At 34.8% G+C, this 19,780-nt stretch overlaps 3 protein-coding genes and 1 long non-coding RNA gene across 5 annotated transcripts; 2 read left to right on the forward strand and 2 right to left on the reverse strand.

Annotated features, from left to right (window-relative positions):
* Positions 1-304: 304 nt before the first annotated feature.
* LOC147517738 (uncharacterized) lies at positions 305-2,509 on the reverse strand. Its single transcript, XR_015213938.1, has 5 exons — positions 2,250-2,509; positions 1,797-1,855; positions 1,566-1,660; positions 1,411-1,462; positions 305-649 (listed from the first exon to the last, which is right to left on the reverse strand). It is a non-coding gene; the product is annotated as an uncharacterized LOC147517738 (long non-coding RNA).
* Positions 2,510-3,224: 715 nt separating this feature from the next.
* Positions 3,225-7,755, reverse strand: LOC147517739 (RING/U-box superfamily protein). 2 transcript variants are annotated; one of them, XM_086589858.1, is made up of 3 exons: positions 7,613-7,755; positions 4,960-7,021; positions 3,225-3,965 (listed from the first exon to the last, which is right to left on the reverse strand). In XM_086589858.1, the coding sequence occupies exons 2-3, from the start codon at positions 7,018-7,020 to the stop codon at positions 3,420-3,422; spliced, it is 2,607 nt and encodes an 868-aa protein (XP_086445984.1). In that variant the 5' UTR covers position 7,021; positions 7,613-7,755; the 3' UTR covers positions 3,225-3,419. The 2 variants fall into 2 exon arrangements, with proteins under 2 accessions (XP_086445984.1, XP_086445985.1); XM_086589859.1 differs by having other exon boundaries at positions 3,225-3,981.
* A 3,448-nt stretch (positions 7,756-11,203) lies between these two features.
* LOC147517740 (methyl-CpG-binding domain-containing protein 4-like) lies at positions 11,204-16,455 on the forward strand. The gene is made up of 2 exons (XM_086589860.1): positions 11,204-11,359; positions 15,734-16,455. The coding sequence occupies exons 1-2, from the start codon at positions 11,357-11,359 to the stop codon at positions 16,235-16,237; spliced, it is 507 nt and encodes a 168-aa protein (XP_086445986.1). The 5' UTR covers positions 11,204-11,356; the 3' UTR covers positions 16,238-16,455.
* A 453-nt stretch (positions 16,456-16,908) lies between these two features.
* Positions 16,909-19,440, forward strand: RPH1 (resistance to phytophthora 1). The gene is made up of 4 exons (XM_086589862.1): positions 16,909-17,397; positions 18,214-18,424; positions 18,773-18,942; positions 19,031-19,440. The coding sequence occupies exons 1-4, from the start codon at positions 17,137-17,139 to the stop codon at positions 19,055-19,057; spliced, it is 669 nt and encodes a 222-aa protein (XP_086445988.1). The 5' UTR covers positions 16,909-17,136; the 3' UTR covers positions 19,058-19,440.
* Positions 19,441-19,780: the final 340 nt, after the last annotated feature.

The following is a 19,780-nucleotide window of genomic DNA, read 5'->3' on the forward strand; positions in this document are numbered from 1 at the left end:
GGTGCTTAGTAGAAGTTACCATATTTGCAATTTAGCCATTTGGATATTGTGTCTTCTTCTAGCTTAGGACGTTGTTAAAGCCTCAACTACTTTCTTTCTCAATATTATAGCATGGCATGAACTGTAAAGCCCAATTGAGGTAAAGTAGTTTAATACTCTACATTACCTAACATTCTACCCATATTTAGATTATGGCTAGATGGGGCGTTGGTAATTAGTGTCCAATGTGTCTGCACTCATCCTAAATTAATTTACAAACTAATTGTTCAAACTAATTTCGAAAAGGATAAATTAAATAAGAGCGTTAAACAAATGGAACAACATTTGCACCAATAGTCATGATTTCAATTTTGAAGGATTTAGGATACAGTCCAAATCCAAAGCCACACCAAAGAGAATACATGGGCCTTCTAATAGAAGTCAGAACACATGCACATAAAATCTGACAACAATGGTAGTTTAAGACTTTCATTTTTTTTAGGAAGGAGACAATTGTTCCATACTGCCATGTTGAACATGGATAATGGATCCCACTAATCATCATTGCCAAACAAATATAAAAAAAATGCTATTGGTTTTCTCTTGTTACCACTATCGCCATTCTTCACTAACCATATGTTTCTTCTATGAAATGTGTTGGCCTGATCATCTATAACAACAAAAAACAATAACATATGTTAATTTCAAGAAAACCCAATAAAAGTATCTACAACAATAACATAAACAAAATAATGCAAAACAATATGTAACCGATTGTGAGGAACACCAATCAAAATGTTGAGTTGGACCATTGCAGCTACATTCACTTTCATTACTCTTCAACCATTCAGGAGGATGAATTTGTTCCATTACCAAGTATGAAGCATTATAAGAAAGTAACAACAAACCAATACCTTTACACTCACCAACTTTTCTAAACAAAAACTTAATTTCCAACTACACTCTACACAATTATTCGTTTCTAACCTAAGCATTGCACTATTAATGGCTTACTATAAATATGACTTCTTTGCCAAATAAAACCCTCACTTTCTTTGCTAATCACTACGTAAGAACTCGTAAATGCTTAATATACAGTTATAATCTACCAATCTCATGGACTATAAGTTAGGTCCTTCATGTACCAACTGTATCAAGTATAACCAAACTTTAACACTTGGGATTGTAAGAAAAGCTGAGTTTATAGTGGTAAAACTAATAACAGTACGTGGTATTTTCACTAAAGGACTAAAAATATGGGGAAAGAGGGATTTCTCCCTTTCTTCATCTTCTACATGTATGCCAAATTCTCCATTCCTAACTCCCCAGGACTCCAAAGTCGTGCATATTTTTGCAACCCCTTTCAATTGTTAGACGAAAAAAAATATCACCATCAAGTAAGAAACATATCAATTTGGAAGTGGAACTTACGCGAACTACTCAAAGAATGAATATGCCCCGAATCGCAAGCAAAATGGCTATCCTGCACATATATAGAAAACCCCTTCAGTTTTTGCAAGCCATAAACCATAACAAACTCAATTAGCCAAATAACCATAACAAACTCAATTAGCAAAATCACAAACCGTCATTGCTCGTGTTGTGATCGAACACGTCTATGCACTAGTCGCTCTACCCTCTTGCTTAGTATTTGTACAAGTTTTTTCAAAGAGCAAAAGTCCTGGAAACAAAAAAAAAAACTTTAGAATTGCAAAATAGCTCGAATTGACAACTTGCTAAACACGTTAAAACTTTAAAAGTCCTAGAATAAGATAAAAATCCAATCAATTTTATGCCGCATTCAAGAGACTACTAACCTTTCATCACAAATTAGGGGAGTTATAGATAGCCTTGTTCATGGCGTTAACACTCTTCACTGAAATACATACACACACAAATGTTACAAAGAGTTTTTAAAACTAAATCAGAAACCTCAAAACTCTTCAAATGAAACCGAAAGAATGAGAATAGTAGTTGCATTGCAGTAATAAGAAATAATAAAAGGAATCAATGGAAAATGCATGCTATTTTCTTTAATTTTTACCTATACCCAAAAAAAAAAAAAAAATGATGCCGAATCAAAACTTGGAATCCACCCATTCGTCTAAACAATCATTAATTGCGCAATCATGAAACAGTCATGAAGAAGGATATACCATTACTGATGAAAAAATGTAGACCCTTAATTGAACAATAAATTTAGAACAATATGAAATTTCGGCAATTCTTATTTCAAAGTAACAAATTCAAAATATGGATATGAAACTTACAATAAAGGGGTAGATATAAGAGAAATTGGAACAAACATCGTAGAGATCTCAATTATTGATTAAGAGAGTGTGAGAGAAAAAGCGCGCACTGTTTCAAGTGAATTTTAAGTTTTCTTTGTTTGTCTTTTGGGAATGCGTCTGTGAAAAGCTATTTTGTCTTTCCAGAGCCTTGCATTTTCGGGGCATATAATTTTTTATCCAAACTTGTTAAACCAAAAAACGGTTATTTTGGGGAGTTCGCTTTCTTATTAGAATAGATTACGTTTGGTATAATAAAGGTTTATTCTTAACCAAAAAAAAAAAAAAAAAAATTAAGAATGAAGCGCTTTGAGTAGTTGGGATTCTTTTTGGTGATTTGGACATTTTACAACGTTTTATTAACGTTCAAGCGTGTGCGTTATGACATCATGTGGTAACAAAAACAGTCAATGCAAAAAATAATAGTTTTCGATGTTAATGGAGTTTGCACAAGAGTTTAAGTGCAAAGTTAATTTTGAATTCAAAATTCGCTAGATGCCGCTTTTCAATGAATTTTCCAGGGAAAGTATAACAATATAATCAATTTTTTTTTTCTAGATTAATGATTAACCTTCAAAGCATATCGAATATCAGACTATACAATTCTAATCCAATTAAAATATACTTAAGAAGACAATTTCTTGAATACCAGTACCTCGGTCTATTTAGCGTAAACTAGCAAGTACTTTGCAATACATTCTGTACCAAGAATCCCTTTTCACCAAGTACCAATATGTTGTTTAAATGTAAGCAACTCAGATCTGCAGTTCTAAAAGATTTGATAGTGTGAAACTGAAAAGATAATTCTGTTCAAGCTGTCGTTTTATTTATTCAACTGGAAATATTATGTAACATGTTACAAACAGAATCTAAAACCACGCCAACAAACTGGAGGCAACTATACAACACAAGTAACTACAACCAATATAGCAGGACTATGCCGAAACAAAAAGAGAGTGAAGAATAAACCAGAGATGTAATAACTTTCACTTTATAAGGTTTAAATACAGTGACAAAAACATAAGATGCATTATTCTATTTCAAAGGAGTCTTACAAATCAGTCTCCCTCTAGAAAACTTGCTCTTCACACACAACTTTATTTAGATAACTGAATGTCTGAATCCGGTCTGGAAAAGGATGGTATCCGAAAGCTAAGAGCGAACATAGCGAACACAAATGCGCCGTTGGATGGGAGTCCTGCAAGAAGGACATTCCTTCATTCCCTGTTTCTCATGCAGCTCATTGCACTTCGTGCAAACAACCTGATGGGCACATGGGAGGAAAACAACAGTCATCTCTTCCGTCAAACACATCACACACTCTCGTTCTCGTTTCAAATTTCCAGACCCCAACAAATCCTGAAAATCTATCGCTATGTCATTGTTTTTAGAGATTTTGGTGGATCCCTTGATTGTAGGGGCATTTTTTGTGTCTGTCACGCGACTTGCATAATTTCCGTCAGTTCCCCACCGCAATGCAGCTATTTTTGAAGAGTCGGTCTTCAATCTTAGCTGACTAATATCTGATTCAAGTTTCTGAACATCATCTTTATGCTTTTTTAGATCACTGTCTGCTTTCAGTCTTATCATGTCTTCCTTCAATTTCAATGAAGCCTCAATCTGTTCCCTCTCTTTTTTAATGGAAATAGCCTGCCTAAGGAATTCTTCCTTTGCATTCTCTTCTTGCTTCTGCCTTGCCTGTATTTTTTTCCCACTGATGAGAAAGACCAAGTGATGCAACAAACAAAAGCCAGTATTTGGATAGTATCAAAAAAGTGAGGCAAACCAAAATTTTATGAACTACCAAGTCAGGCATAACTATCACATATTCACAAGTAACCAATACACCTAGATATATAATCTGCAATTGATATGAACAAGTAAATTCAGTGTACCATGTTACTAACAAGCAGCTTGATATTTTGAACTATTTCCACTGGTACATGATTAATATGGTAAAGATTCAAAATAAGAGTGCAATTATTCGGTTTACCAGTTGTTGGTGAAATAAAAATATAAGTTGAAAAAGAAACAGAGCAATTCTGTTTTAAAGTGTCGCAAAAGATATGGAAAGTATAATACATGCACTTACTTTTTTTTTTGGAAAGTATAATACATGGAATTTTTCTGGAAAGTATAATACATGTACTTACTTTTTTTTTGGAAAGTATAATACATGTACTTACTCGATTAACAAGTAGAAAACGTTTGGTTTAATGAAATTAGCTTTCAAATCCAACATAAACAAAAATTCCAAAAGAAAAACTAAAGAGATATTATACAATCAGCATGATTTTACTAAACACTTTTTGAATGATACGAAAGCATTATACATTTTATTTAAAATATGTTCGTGTACTAACTGCGAAATGAAAAACAGATTACAAACAAGAATTGAACTTTTTTGTTAAGAAAAAAAAAGAAAAAGTAAAGGGTGCATTAACATGCCAGTGGAAATCTGACTCTATGTTTTTTTTCCTCCATAACCTACTTGTGATAGAGTACAATTCTAACTTATGGCCCTATTGAGTAAATCCCATTTTAGAAAGTCTACCTCTCAACGTTCGCCCCTTATCAAACCCATTAGACGAGAAAGTACGAAGCCATCCTTCTACTCTATTTTTTTTTTAAATATGCAAATTTTTCACAACCTACAAGATGAACAACATAGATTTCCACTGTAAAGACATACCTCCAGTTGATCCTGGATATCTTTTTCTTGTTCTAGATTGTGTCGTAACTGTGCCACCTTGTGTTTTTCAGTGGCAAGCTCCTCTTGGTAAAACGTCTTCTGCTTTTCCCAAGATTGGAATTTATTCATAGTTTTTTTCTCCCTTCTCATTACTTCTAGACAGCTTGCAGCTGACTCAGCAGCGCGTACTTTAGACTCCTCCATCTGGTGTCTCAGGTTTGAATTCTCCACTTCAAGCCTCTGAACAGCAGAATTAGCACGATCAACCTGGCCACTAGCCTTAAACAAAGCATTCTCCATTTCAGACAGCTTCTTCATGGTGTTCTCTTCCAAAGTTTGTTTTTCTTTTTTCAGACGTGCCATCTCTTCTTTCTCTTGTCTGAGGGTCTTAAGCTCTGACTTGTCCTTGCTTAGCCTGCGAGCAGCTTGCATCACCTTTTGGTTTGCCCAATCTGTCCAACCTTGCAGCTGATTTTGTAATTCCTTCACTCTTGGGACCAATTTCAGAATCATCTCATCCTTTTTGTCGTCTGGGACACACTGTCCCAAGGCCTTATCCAATTGAAACTCGGCGTAGTCTTCTTTGAGAGCCAGAAGCTCGGAACTAGGGGGCTTTGAAACAGTGTTGGTTTTTGAAGGTTGAGAAAGTGAAAGTTCTGTATCAGATGAAGATAATGAAGAGTGGGTGGTGATAGTTTCTAGTTTGGTAGACGTCATAGGGGTAGATAGTACAGCACCGACCAATGAGTTTTGCGTTCCACTAGTTCGAGTAACATCAACCCCCGCTGCCTTAGTTAACTTCAAGCAAGCAGTCTTTAGATCCCCGATAGGAGAATCCGAGACAGATTTATGCTTCTTATCCAAGATCAAACCACCCAAGCTATTGAGCTTCCCTTGCCTGACTGCACCTTTCGACCCATATGCTCTGTAGCTTTTCTCCAAGTAAAGTGACTTTTGTCGAAGAATAGACTCTCTCTTAGCAGCAATTGAATGTGACTTTCTGCCACCCTGTGGCTTTTCTTCAGGGGCTGAAGATTGACGGGAAGTTGGAGTACGTTCTGTACTAATCGGACTCGCTTTCTCGGGAGACAAACCTTCAAGAACAAGAGAATTTTTTTTAGTTGACGAATTTAAGTTTCTTGATGCAGATGCCTTTTCAGATTGGGACCTATGAGTAATTGGGAATATAGAATCAGAATTTGTCTGATTTGGCTCACAACTGCTAGCTTCATTCTTCAACTGAGTAGAAATGGAAGAACTGCACCCTGGAGATACATCATTGCTGAAATTACTCAAGGGATCACCATCCATAGCACAAGCTTGAGACACATTCATGTCACAAACTAACAAGCACCACATTGCATCACCGATACTAAAAAATGGTCTGACCTCTCGAAGCACACAAACCATTTCAGCTAGTACATACCTTTCCACCTGATCTAAATTTTCAAAAAAGTGCTCTCTCGAAGAATTAATCTCTTGACTGTTTCTCAAAAAGGCTAAGGTATTGTCCACAATATTCGACACGGTGTCTTTAAAACCATAACAAAGACCAGACCTCAACACAGCCTTTGACGCAACATCTTCACCATACCCACATGCAGCAATCTTGCTAATCGCACTTTTATAAATTGTATCCAAATTGTTTAAAACAATTTCTTCAAGTTGACTTTCACTAAGATCATTCCAATCAGCTTCTTGGATTTCTGCTGGTTCTAGTACTTCCTTTGGCCGACCAGACCCGATGTCAAACAACCCAGGGCCACATGACAGTTTAAGGTCAGGATTGATTGCTTCGGATTGCTCTTGACTGAGACCACACAAATCACAGACACCGTGATGTTCAAGGCTCAAATTGCTCTGGAACTTCTCAGCAGAGAACTCAAAACTCAAACATTCTGTCTGGCAAGAAGACAGGAGCTTATTGGCGTCGCTTAAAGGTGGATCAGAACGGAATTTTCGCTTATTCCGACTTCCCTTTTCCTGAACTAATATTGGAGATGAAACTGGATTGCAGCCAGTACCACTACTACTACTACCTGAAGCGACCAATGCTGCCATCCTACAATGCACAATAACAAATTCATCAAAATCTAATATTTCATTTCTCTGCATTAATCCAATTCCAAAATTCAAAACTGCAAATTCGAAAACTGATCATAACGACACAATAAGATTACCAAAAGAAGTCCAGATGAAAGAACTTTGATCAATACATAATAGCAAATGAAACTGATTATCTCTACTAATAAATCAAACCAACAAAACTAATCCAATTACTATTGATCATCACATAGAATTTGCAAAATGGTTCAAAATCAGAACTGGGTGGTCAAATTTGACTGTTTCCTGATTCAAGGACACTCATTTTAATCAAATGAAATTGCCCAGAGACTACAATCCAATCAAAATTGGATTAATAAGTCACCAGGATACTAAAACCAGCTGAATTTGTCCAATCAACACAATCAATCCAATTATGAATCAACCCCGAGTTGTTAAAACCAATAGATTCATCAAAATCCAATCCAGAAACCAAAAAACTAACAAAAAAGATCATTTTTTTATCGAAATCTAATAAATTAAAGATCAGCAGGAAATTATAACAATCCAATCAAATTTCTCATATCATTTTATCAGAAATTAGATGTACCTGGTGTATTAGCTCTTTTTCAATTGATCAAATGAAGTAGTAATCTAAAATTGTTAGAAATTGTATTGGTAAATTGTCAGCTTAAGCATTGCATGAACGGAGTTTTTTTTAGTTTTTTTTTTCTTTGTATCTCTCTGTTTTTTTTTCTGTGTCCTCAATTTGGACTTATATATAAAGGTCCTTAATCAACCAATTCAATTAATCATGGTTCACCAAACTAATCACCATGGCTAACCAAAAATTAACCATGCAGTTTAACCATCTACCATGGCTCTAAATTACAATGTATATAGGCATTAATCACGCTTATCTTTTATGCTGCCAAATTTTCTCAAAATTTTGTTGATTTTGGTTGGTACATAATTTTGTGATCTGCATGTTTCATTTGAAATATATTGTTGATGTTGCTATTTACTAATTACCATAGCAACCAAAATGAGAAATGCAATAATGTCAATGGAATCAAAATCAGTTATCCATTTTCCACTTTAAAATGATTTAATATATAGAGTATATAACACACATACTTTTCAAATAGAATTGGAACTGAAATAGATACTCAGTACTTTTCAAATACAATTGTGATTGAAACTCAGTGAAATTTGTGGCTACTATGTTGGATCATAGTCATTGTCAAGGTCTAGTTGTAACAATTTGAAGATTACATGAGGAATCGAATTGCGTCCATACTTACATCTTGACTAAAATGAATGAAACACTCTAATTCTCTAAAGCAAATGTTTTTTTTTTTTTACAATATATGTGGTTTTTATTAATTTTTAGTGTTTGTATCCCCCAACACAATTATAACTAGTAATCACTGAACACTGTCCGTTGTCTTCCCCATATACAAGCGGTCTAGCTCTCCATTGGTTCCGAAATTAAATCCTTTTACGAAAAAAAATTAATTGAAATATTAAAAAGGTTTAAAATTCATTGATGACGAGTCTTTTCATGATAATATCGATATCTCAAAATGAGCTTAAATTTTGTGGAGATGATCTTTATAGTGAGTGTTTTATAACTACACAAAAATTATGTTTGAGTTCATTTTCTAGGTGAGGATATATAATTGAAAAGATAAACAACAAAATTGATAGTTTTCGTTTTTTCCACTCGATTTAACACAAATATCAATAGTTTGAATCTGTGTTTGCGAGAGCATGGGCTGCATGTCATATAACATATAAGACGGTGGAATAAAAAGTCTTGAAATGAATTAGTTAGACTGAATATTTTTACTTTTGAAACAACTTGAAGTAAATTTCAAAATAGCGAAGCAATTTCGATTGTTTATTGAGAAAATTAAAAAAGCATTTTCAATTGTGATATTTCATATTTATAAACCAAACTACTTCTATTGCAAAATGGATAGACTAGATTTACCCTAGATTAAAACATTGAAGAAATCGGTTATAATTTGAAATATAAAACAAAATTGAATGAAAGAGAACATACCATTTTCCTTTTCGCATAAATTTCACACTAAAAATAGATGATAGTGATGACGTTCGAGAGAAATTTATAGGTTTCACCTTTGAATGTTATCTAATTTGCAAAAGCTATATAAAATATCAAGAAATTAATTTTCTAGCAGAACCTCAAAGTGTGTCGACTAATTTATATAATTTTTTTTTTTATAGATAGAAAAGCGTTACAAACAATGTGAAACGAAATTGTTTTTTATTGCGATATTATATATTGCACGGGTACTCTCTTTATTAAGAGAGATAGGGAGAAGGTGGATAAAAAGAATGGGTGGGAAGTGATTCAAAATAGATTTATGTATATTAGCTAAAACTTGACATATTCAATTCAATCGCCATTTGGAGGTTAATTACAAATTAAACTTTGTAGTGCATGCATAACAAAGATATCTTAAATTTAGGTTTGATTACACTTTTTGATATTAAAGAAAACTCCGGAGCATATTGATCTAAATTAGCACTAACGTTAAGGCACATTATTGGTCTCAAAAATCATATATCATAAAATATCTCCATCTCCACGCTTTTCTTTCATAACATTGCCCAATTCAAAGCCCATGTATAGGAAAACGGTTAGGCAGTGGAAGAATGCAGGAGTCGCCCACTACGTTGAGTAGTGAATCTTGAAACTTGTTCGTGGTTACTCTTCATTTCATAGTTTCCACTTGATTAGCAATGAAGTTCAACAATACATACATCTACACCATTACTAGCTTTATTGTAATTCCATTCAATGGACTAGTCTATGTGCACGTGGCATCGCCATGTTATTTCTAGGTGGGACCCTTACAAAAAAAAGGTAGATACCATTCACATCATAACCACACCTTTTTATAGGGAATGACTATAGTACCCCTATCATGGTTTTTATTGCATTGTTTGTAGAAATTATTGTTGGGGTTTAAAATTATTATTGGGGACAAAAATGTCCTGCAAAAAAATGACCAAGCAGAAAAGGGACTTATACACTATAACTGGGATCATAATTTTAAAAATATTCAATGGATAATTTCCTCCAACTATATGAATTTCAACTATCACGTCTTTTGCTATTGTTGTGATCTGAGAGAGCTCACTAATTACAATATGACATTTTATCCAAAATAAATGAAGTTATAAATGCACGCAAACTAAGTCATCCAACATATATTTAAATATCCAATCGAGTAGTATTTCATTTGCTTTTTCTCGAGAAAAATTAATCATAGAACAACTATATACCTTTCGTACTATTGATATAATAAAATTCTATGTTGTATCTTAGAGACCAAAATTGAATGTTATATCATAAGTATGCATTGTTAAAGTTGGTCAGGCTCGGTCTATAAACTCTATACCCAAGCTTCAGAGTGCATGCCAACAAGGTTCTCTTAGATATAAGTTTATTTTACGCATTTACATGGATGGAAACTCTGCAACAAATATATTTGTAAAAAACTGTAAATAAAGTCAATAGTAGTTGTCTTAAAAGAATCGATTTTTTAGACTCGCCTCAAGAAAAAAATATATATATAAAACACCATTGGTATTTGTGTGCAAAACAAGACATCCAAACAAACAAAATAAATTTTAGTTGGTATTTTTTGGCGAGGATGATCTTGATGCTATTATTAACACTGTGATACTAAAAACTGGATCATTTTGATGTTCGTACTTAGTAACCTCAATAGAAGAAGTTGAAGATTTTCCATAAAATCGACAACAAACACGATTAATAATTACATACTGGATAGAATTAGCAACAACATTTGAAATATCAAAACACGATTTCTTTTAGTACGATGATCTCGTAAAAAAAATCATTTGTCGAAGCACTTGCAAAGAGAGAAAGTTCACACCAATCTTTTAGAATGATAATCTTTTTATGGAAATCACATCTTTTAAATTAAATGATTCATTAAATCCAATGAATATTCTTAATTTCCACACCAAAAATCTCATCCAAATTAAAATTCCCCATCCATCTTTAATCTAAAATTAAACAAAGTAATTAATTAATGATTTAACTTAAATAAGCTCCCAAAAAAATCCTAACAATTAAATTAAACTTAAATGGGCTTCTAAAATAAGCCCAAAGTTACCAAAATGTGTTTCACACTTTCACAAGCCAGTAGCAATTTAACAAAAGGTAGCCCCATTAAAAACCAGGCTGAGCCTATTTAAAGCTTCTCTCTTTCTGTGAAAAAAAATCATCAGAGATATCGAGGAAAGACCAGCATAGAAAGAAAGATTGAAAGAAAACAAACTCAAACTCAAAATGGTATAACTTTTTCTTCTTCTTCTTCATCTTTTTATTTACACGAAAGCTAGTTTTTTTTTTCTTCTTCTTAAGTATATGAAATGTTGAGTTTTAAGAAATGGACGATTGTTTGATTTTCGTTGTTGGGTATGTTTATATTGTTATGTTTAGTTGTTTCATAGCTATATTTCAGTTGGCTTTGATGTTAGAACTAGTAGTAGTGGTGGTGGGGGTGTTTTGCTGTGAAACGTTGTGGGGTTATACTTGTTGGGCATGTTTATATTGTTCTCTTTATATGTTATAATAACTTGACTTTTTATTTTTTTTAGCTGTTGTAGTAGTAGCAGCTGTTGGTGTTGCATGTTTGTGTGTGTGCATGTTTTATTTCAGATCTACGAAATTGTACAAATAAGAGAAACAAAAAGTTGGTTGTTTCATATGGGTGTTCTATTTTTCGAACTAGGTTTGAAACAAGTCAGTTTTATAGGATGGTTCAAGCTAGTAAATTTAGGTTAAGAGGAAGTCGACCACATCCAGACCATTATTCCTAAACATGATCAGTTGCTATATTTTCCACCTTGTCAATATAGGTTGAAAATCTTGGGAAAAAACTGTGATGTCTTTGAAATCTGTGGTGGTGTGGTTGGTGAGGTAAGAACTTTGAAGTTTTGGATTTTTGAAAATGATGAGATGTTGAGATCATACTGTCGAAAAATCGCAACTTGATCCTTGCCATCTGTCCGGTTGTATAGAATTGGGTTGATCGTTACAACAACTGAACAACTTACTGATTTTTCGGTTATTTTCAGTTAATCTAGGAAGTTGCAACATTATACCCTCGATCTCTCAATTATTGGGAAATGAAGTGTAAATACGTGTGTTTTCTTCTTCTTCTTATTGTCAAAGTTTACTTTCTATCATTAATATGACAGAAAACAAAGATTACAATTCCATAAAACCAAAGTAGCAAGGAGCTACTTGACGGAGTTGACGCCACTCATAAATACAATTAAATCTCTCGTCTTACAAGCACATCGCAGTTACACTTATGATCTGTGTGCTACGCTGCTACTGTGATATTTAATATTTTAATCTGACTTTTTTGACTTAATTAAAGTTTCAAACCTAATTCATATTATTACATGACGGAGAAAACAAAGATTACAAATCTGTAAGGCCAAAATAGCAAGGAGCTATTTGATGCCACTCATGCTCTCCAAGATACAACAAAATCTTGTCTTACAAGCATGTTAGCGTTGCACATAAATGATGTGTGTGCTACTGTGCTATATAATCTGACTTTTTGGCTTATTAAAGTTTCAAGTCTGATTTGTATAGTAATTTTGAGACAAAAAATGGATTTTTACTTTTAATCAGAACATACAGAGTCGATCTCTGGTGATGGGCTCAGAGAGAGTGGTGTTGGCAAGGGGTGACTACAAAGAGCTAACATGCTATGACATGTCCAGTCTAAAAAGAGACATCTAAAATAGATAGGACGGATGACCAGACATTGCCTCATCACATTGCTATTTTAGTCATAAGTTTTGAGGTTCTCATGGTTTCATTACATAATATCTTTTGCTTGCTTTCTTTTCCTTTGATATCACTGTTGCAATGTTATGCTTTCAAGATTTCGTAAATGACTACTAATACATCAGAGTTCATTATAGTAATATATTTCTCGACAACCTCAAACACTTATTGAGGTCGAATTTTTCTAATTTATTGATAAAGATTACTTGTATAATACCACGAGCAAATAAGAGAACCAAGTAAACTGTGATGTCAAATGTTGTTCCTGTTAGTGCTATTCCCATCATACTACATACTAATAAACCATCTTACCCCCTAACCGGATGTCAGGACCACGTACTGAAGCAACCTCTATTTTAGGTAGCCATGGATGAACTGTGAGTGTGTGCGGGAATTTCTTAAGTAGTTTAGGGTTTAAAACTTCATGTTTCTGGTGGTGACACATGGTGTGAAGGACCAAAACTTAAGTCTTTCGAATCAAGTTGAGTGGTTAAAGTAAGATCATCTGAACTCTGAACAATTTGATTTCACAGAAAAACAGGAATACTCTTTATAATTGTCTCAAAAGTGTGAGTTTGTGCTACATGCAACCAATCAAAAAATACCCTCGAAATATTTGAAGACGTGCATGTAGAATTTGTATTCTTTACCTTGGATTACTGTTATTTAATATATAGTTGTACACTAGTAACTCGTCATCAATGAAAATTATATGTTTTGAAGTATGTGTTCTGAATTTGGATATATAGATTGAAAAAAGAATCTACTGATTCATATATGTTGAATTCAGTGTTTAAAAAGACACATCAAAGCCTCAAGACTCTCTGCCTTTGGGACGCTTGAGGCTTAAGCCTCAATAATAAAAAAGAAGAAGAAGAGAGAATGAGAAAAAATGGGATTTGTTGATGGAAGTTTGTGATTTCTAATAGAATGAGGTGTTTTGAGCAGGGATTTGTTGATGGAAGTTTGTGATTTCTAATAGAATGAGGTGTTTTGATGCTCAAAACATAACCTAATAGGGAGTTTTTAATCTTTATAGAGGTTGTAAGGGGTTAAGTGGTAAAAAAAAAAAGGGATAAATGGAACAAAATATGTGAACATGTGAGGCTTAAGCCTCAAGGCGCTAAACCCATAAAAGGTTTAGGGCGCGCCTTAAGGCTTGATAAACCTCAATGCGATTTTTCAACCCTTGATTGAATAGAAAAGAGACAAAAGGTTCATATTTATGTTCTTTCCTTTAAGTCGTATCAGATGGAAAGAGCGTGTACTAACCGGCCACTGATCGCGCAAAAAAGAGCCGTTGCTGTTATGTACCTTAACGAGCTATTAGATGGGACCCTTTGTAGGATGGAAAATATTTCTGACCCAGTAAGATAGATGTATTTTTTGCAACCCATGCAGACTCGCAATGAATGGATCGCTTAGTGAATATTCCTAATTTGGACTAGTTCTTCAATAGATTAAATTTTCATTCCTAGAAGGGTTGAGTTCCTGAAAAGGCTTTAATACCTCAATTTGTCTATATATCTACCTATCTATTCATTTAAGGCCAAGTAGATATTGGGCAGAACTCCAACTGATTAAAGCATGTCATTCAGAACGGTGATGGCATAGAGGCAAATATTTTGAGTGTCCCACGTGGGGCTCAGAATATGTTATTTTATCACAGCATAGCCCGCACCTGTAATAGAATCTTTCCAAAGAATTTTGGGTGCTGAGAAGATTAGAGCTGATGTCGACTGGGTTTATTGTAATAGTACCCGATTTCTTATAGTTTTAGGGTGTGTTTGTTTTGTCCTCTGGTTGTGGATCACTGGTTCGAGGGATGTCTACCCTCTTCATTTTTGAAAAGGTATAATTGTTATCTTTGGGTTAGGAAACATGGATGGCATGAGAATTAGAAGCTCGCAGAGAAATAAAACTTGCAGAGAGCAAGGCCCTTGATGTTGAGTTAGAATCTGTAGATTTTATGTATGGTTTTTAGGTGTCTAAGGTTCCTTTCATCTTGTATTCTTTTCCTTTTTTTGTTTTTCGTTTTTTAAATGGAAAAAAGCAAGCTGGGGTTAGAGTTTGACCCCTAGTGGATTCACTATATTTCAAGTCCTGAGAATGATCTCATTGAGGTCTGTGTAAGTTATACCGTGTCTGCAGCTCCATGTGTGTAGCAGAGATTCATGTCTCTAACAGGTCATCTATGGCATCTTGAAGTAGCCTGGTCCAGGTTGGGGGAGCATAACCTTGAGTAGTCCTTGTTGCCTCCCGAAAATCGTTTTGAATAAAGAGTTTCTTGATACCCATTTCTTCCCTTCGACCATCGTAATCCATGTCAAATAGGCAGCTCAATGAACAATATGGATTTGCTTGTTAATAATTTAATCTTCCTTGAAAAGCTTTCAAGTTTTGTAGGTTGCTCTTCGCATAATATTTTTCTTTTGCTGAGTGTTTGTTATCTTTCTAATGCAATTTGAAATTTGGTGAAAGAGATGTAGAGTGGACAGTACTTATCATTTATTTAATTTTCTTATGAGTCACAGCCACGTTCTCCTATCTAGGGGATTCCCAATGCACGTTGATTATTGTGCACTGAGATTATGTGATACGTGGTACAATTGAGAAGTGGTACTATGTTGTTCTACATCTCAAATGCACGTTCAGGGATTCCCATTGGGCATTCCCCTAGATAAAAAAATGGTGCTGGCACATTGGCATTTCTGCTGTCTATTGATATCCAAATTTGAGGGGTTGTTTTTTGTAATCTTGAAGTTTGGCTTATGCACACCTTTATGATTCCACCATTTGAAAACTTACCTCTCATCTATTGTTCTTTTTCTCCTCACTTAATCTTTTTTGTTGGCATAGAGTCAAAGTCAACCTATGCGCTCATCAACCTCATCAATAAGCATGTATGCCGTGCAATGTGGAAAATGTCTGAAATGGAGACTGATCCCAACTCAAGAAGAATACGAGGAGATCAGAAATAATGCTTCAGAGGACCCGTGGGTCTGTGACAAGAAACCTAATGTGTCATGTGAAGACCCTGCTGACATAGAGTATGACAACAGTCGAACTTGGGCTATTGACAAGCCAGACATCCCGAAGACTCCAAGTGGTTTCAAGAGAACATTGGTGGTTCGACGGGATTTCTCCAAATGCGATGCTTATTATTATCTGCCAACAGGGAAGAAAGTGAGAGGCTTGTCGGAAATCGACCAGTTTCTTAAAGCAAATCCGAAGTATCGATCCACTGTTAAACTATCGGATTTTAATTTTTCTGTCCCCAAGATAATGGAGGACACTATTCCAGAAACTGTAGAGGGGGAGGTTTCTGCATCTGCTTCTGTCAGTAAGAAGGCGAAGACATGAGAGGTAGATTTTGAGGATTGTGTAGTAAGTAGATTGGTTCTCTTGGTTCTTCTTTACATCCTTTGTCCTACAACAATCTTATGCCTCTTTTCAGAAATGAACTATCCTTACATGTCTTAAGAGAAGTTGTTGGTGATCATGTAGCTTTATATAACTTATATTGTTTGTGATGACTATATGTAGTCAGATTATTTTAATTTTACCTTCAGCTTTCTTGATCCTGATTAGTGTTTCTTTACACAAACACAAAGATGAGCTCTGTGTAGAGTGATTAAAATTAAACTTCTCGTGTGTTTGTATGTTTTGAGTATTGAATGGAATCATGACCTTTAAAGATCACCGATTTGTGGCAGCCTTGAAGTTGCCTTGCCTAGCACCAAAATGGTAACACTACCTCAAAATAATTGCATAGGGATTCTCATAAGAGTTTATCACTATTTAGTTTTCATATTTTTTTCGCCTTCTCAATCTAATTTCACTAACGGCGTGTGTTTTTCCACGCGTTTGTAATTTGTGTCCACGGCTCACCGTTAGCTAATTAGTCGGATTGAAAAAAAATAAGCTAATTAGTCGGATTGAAAAAAAATACAAGTACTATTTAGGAAAAAAATAAATAAAAATAAGTGGTACTAAATAGTCATAAACTCTTCTCATAAATAAATACTCTTCTCGTAAAGTTATAAATAGATGACTACATGAGCACTACCACATATCTTTTTCGAGTAAAGTTACTTATTATTCATCATACCTGGACCAGCTGATACTTTCTGAAAACACACACACGCGCTCTCCACTCTGCAAAGTGCAAACCATACACTTCTCATCACCTTCCTCTGTTTTCTATCTAACTACAAAATCTTCCCAATGAAAAACTCTTGAGACTAGAATTTAAAAAAATTATGTATCCGTTACTCTCAACGTCCATTAACACCCACTTATTCAAATTTCCCGCCACTTTATTCATAACTAGAAACAACAGCATCAAGCTTAGTGGGTTTTGCAAGAGAGAAGAAAGAATCCCAAAGTTCATTGCAAGTTCAAACAGTGTTGATACACAGACCGTTGAAGAAGAGAAAGAGCCCAAAGAAGATATTAAGGATTCTCAACCATCTACTGCTTCTGCAGCTGGTGGTTCTGATATTGAGAAAGACCTCAAAAAGGTTTTTTTTTAGTTTAATTTTGTTGTTGTGTGTGAATTTTAGAGAAGCCCACTTTATATCATCACTGGATTATCTTAAGATTCTATTTTTTTTTAGTATTAGTTTAATCCTTCATTTTTTGTGGCTGTTGCCTGTTGGAGTTGTTCTGTTCATTTAAGACTGTTAGTATCGCAAAAGTGAGAAGGAATGAATATATGATAGTGGTACAAAGGTAAAAAAGGACGTGGGTTATGGTAGTGACTAGTGAGGGTTTGTTAAAAACCCTTGAATTTCCAGAAGACATACTAGAAAGAGAATTGTTTGAAAAATATTCATTCTATATACAGTATATGCAGCATTAAATAGCTTTTCTTTGCAAACAAAACTTGTTTACTACTCAAGCTACACACATTCAATACTCAACAAGTTTACTGTATGCGTAAAACATCTGTAGATACCCCAGGTTATACAATTAGTCTGTTTCTTCAGCATGTCTTGACATTCATATTGAAACATCCTATCAGTGTGTTTCCTGATATTTATAGAAGAAGCAAGAAAAACCTATGTTGGCAGATATCATTTAGAAAAACTTTATTCATCACTTCTCAAGGCTTTTTCATTTTCTTTTCAAATGTTCTATGGCATGAGAATTCATAATGACGTAGCATCATTTCATTCGCCAAAGGAAAAATCTTCTTTTTTATTTAACTATTAAGCCCATTTCGTTCACCCTTTATGTTGAATTAGGAGATTCTCACCCACCCACCTCTTCCTCATATTCGGCTTAATATTGGATTCTATAAATTGGTATGTATCTGAGATCCTCTTCTTTAACAGGTTGTGCAAAAGACTGCTGCAACTTTTGCCCCAAGGGCTTCCACTGCGAGCAGGAACCCTGCTGTTCCTGGATCCACTTTATACACTGTTTTTGAAGTTCAAGCCTATGCCTCAATGTTGTTAGGTGGTGTCCTCTCTTTCAACCTGTTGTTCCCATCGAATGAACCCGACATTTGGAGACTAATAGGCATGTGGTCAATTTGGATGTTCAGTAAGTTCTGATTTATCTTTTTCATTTCTTATCAGATGCCTCAGACATGCTTACCTATTTTCTTGTAGTCTGTCTAGGTCTATTTTCCGATGGTTAGCTCTTTTCTAGTTTGCTCTTTGGCTGTGTTAGCTGTTAATGTAAACCAAAGACATTGTTCCAAGAGTTAAGAGTAATTACTTGAGTTGTTTTTACTTTTTCTTAGAGCCCTTTTCAAACAAATAGATTTCTGTTTTATTCCATGGAATCATTTTAGTGACTGCAGAACCATTATTCATGGAAAATGTGCAGTGGTGTTTAGAGCATAATATTTATTCAGTTCATCACGTTTCTACTTTTGTGTGTGTGCAGCAATCCCTTCTCTTCGGGCACGAGACTGCTCTAAAAATGAGAAGGAAGCTCTGAACTATCTTTTTCTTCTGGTCCCTTTATTGAATGTTTTAATACCTTTCTTCTGGAAATCCTTTTCGGTGGTCTGGTCTGCAGATACTATTGCCTTCTTTGGGATGTATGCATGGAAGGTATGCTTCTTTTCTCCAGTATCAGCTCATTTTACTTACTATAGTTCCTTGTCCTAACCTTTGACCTGAACTCTTATACTTACTTCAGATGGGGTGGCTGCAAAAAACAGACTAAATAAGTTTGATCTACTATTAGAAAACTCTTTTGTGGAGCTTGGCCCAATGGCCCCTCTCATTCCATAGTCAACAATTTTCTATATTTGTGATGTCTGATGATTTGGTGTTACTTGAGCCCGTTATATCTCTTCAGTGCTCCAAGTAACTTTCAAACTGAAGGAAGTGAACAGTAGCAGGGATAAAGCAAGAGACTGGTTATGCGACTCATGGAACCATTGATTGATACCATTATTATTATGTACCAACTTCTTTGATTGTACACGTATTGTTTGATTGTGTATATGTCTATAATGTTCATATAGGGGCTCATATATAAGTGCTAATGAAGCATCTATAGAGTTCTTACTTCATTCCCGTATTATACAGAGTGTTCTTTCATAACTTCTGCTTTAAATAGGATTGTGTAAGGCTTATAGTCGCCAGCCTCTGTAGAAACTAAGATGTAGATGCGTGTAAAGTGAACATCAACTGTTCATCCTATGACGACTAGATTCCTCGGTCATCTTTTTTCTTTTCCACTTCATGGTCTTACATTTTAGGCTCTGAGTGTAGCAATAAATCCGACACTTCATGGTCTTACGTTTTAGGCTCCGAGTAGGGCAATAAATCCCAAAAAACAGAAGCATTTGTGTGCAGAGCATGTAGCAGCGATGTGGCATTGCTCCAAAAAAGTTAACCTCATCAGGGGAAAGATGCTCTGGTGGACAGTGGACAAGAAGAC

Source organism: Coptis chinensis, chromosome 2 (genome assembly GCF_015680905.1).
Source record: "Coptis chinensis isolate HL-2020 chromosome 2, ASM1568090v1, whole genome shotgun sequence".
Classification (NCBI taxonomy): Eukaryota; Viridiplantae; Streptophyta; class Magnoliopsida; order Ranunculales; family Ranunculaceae; genus Coptis; species Coptis chinensis.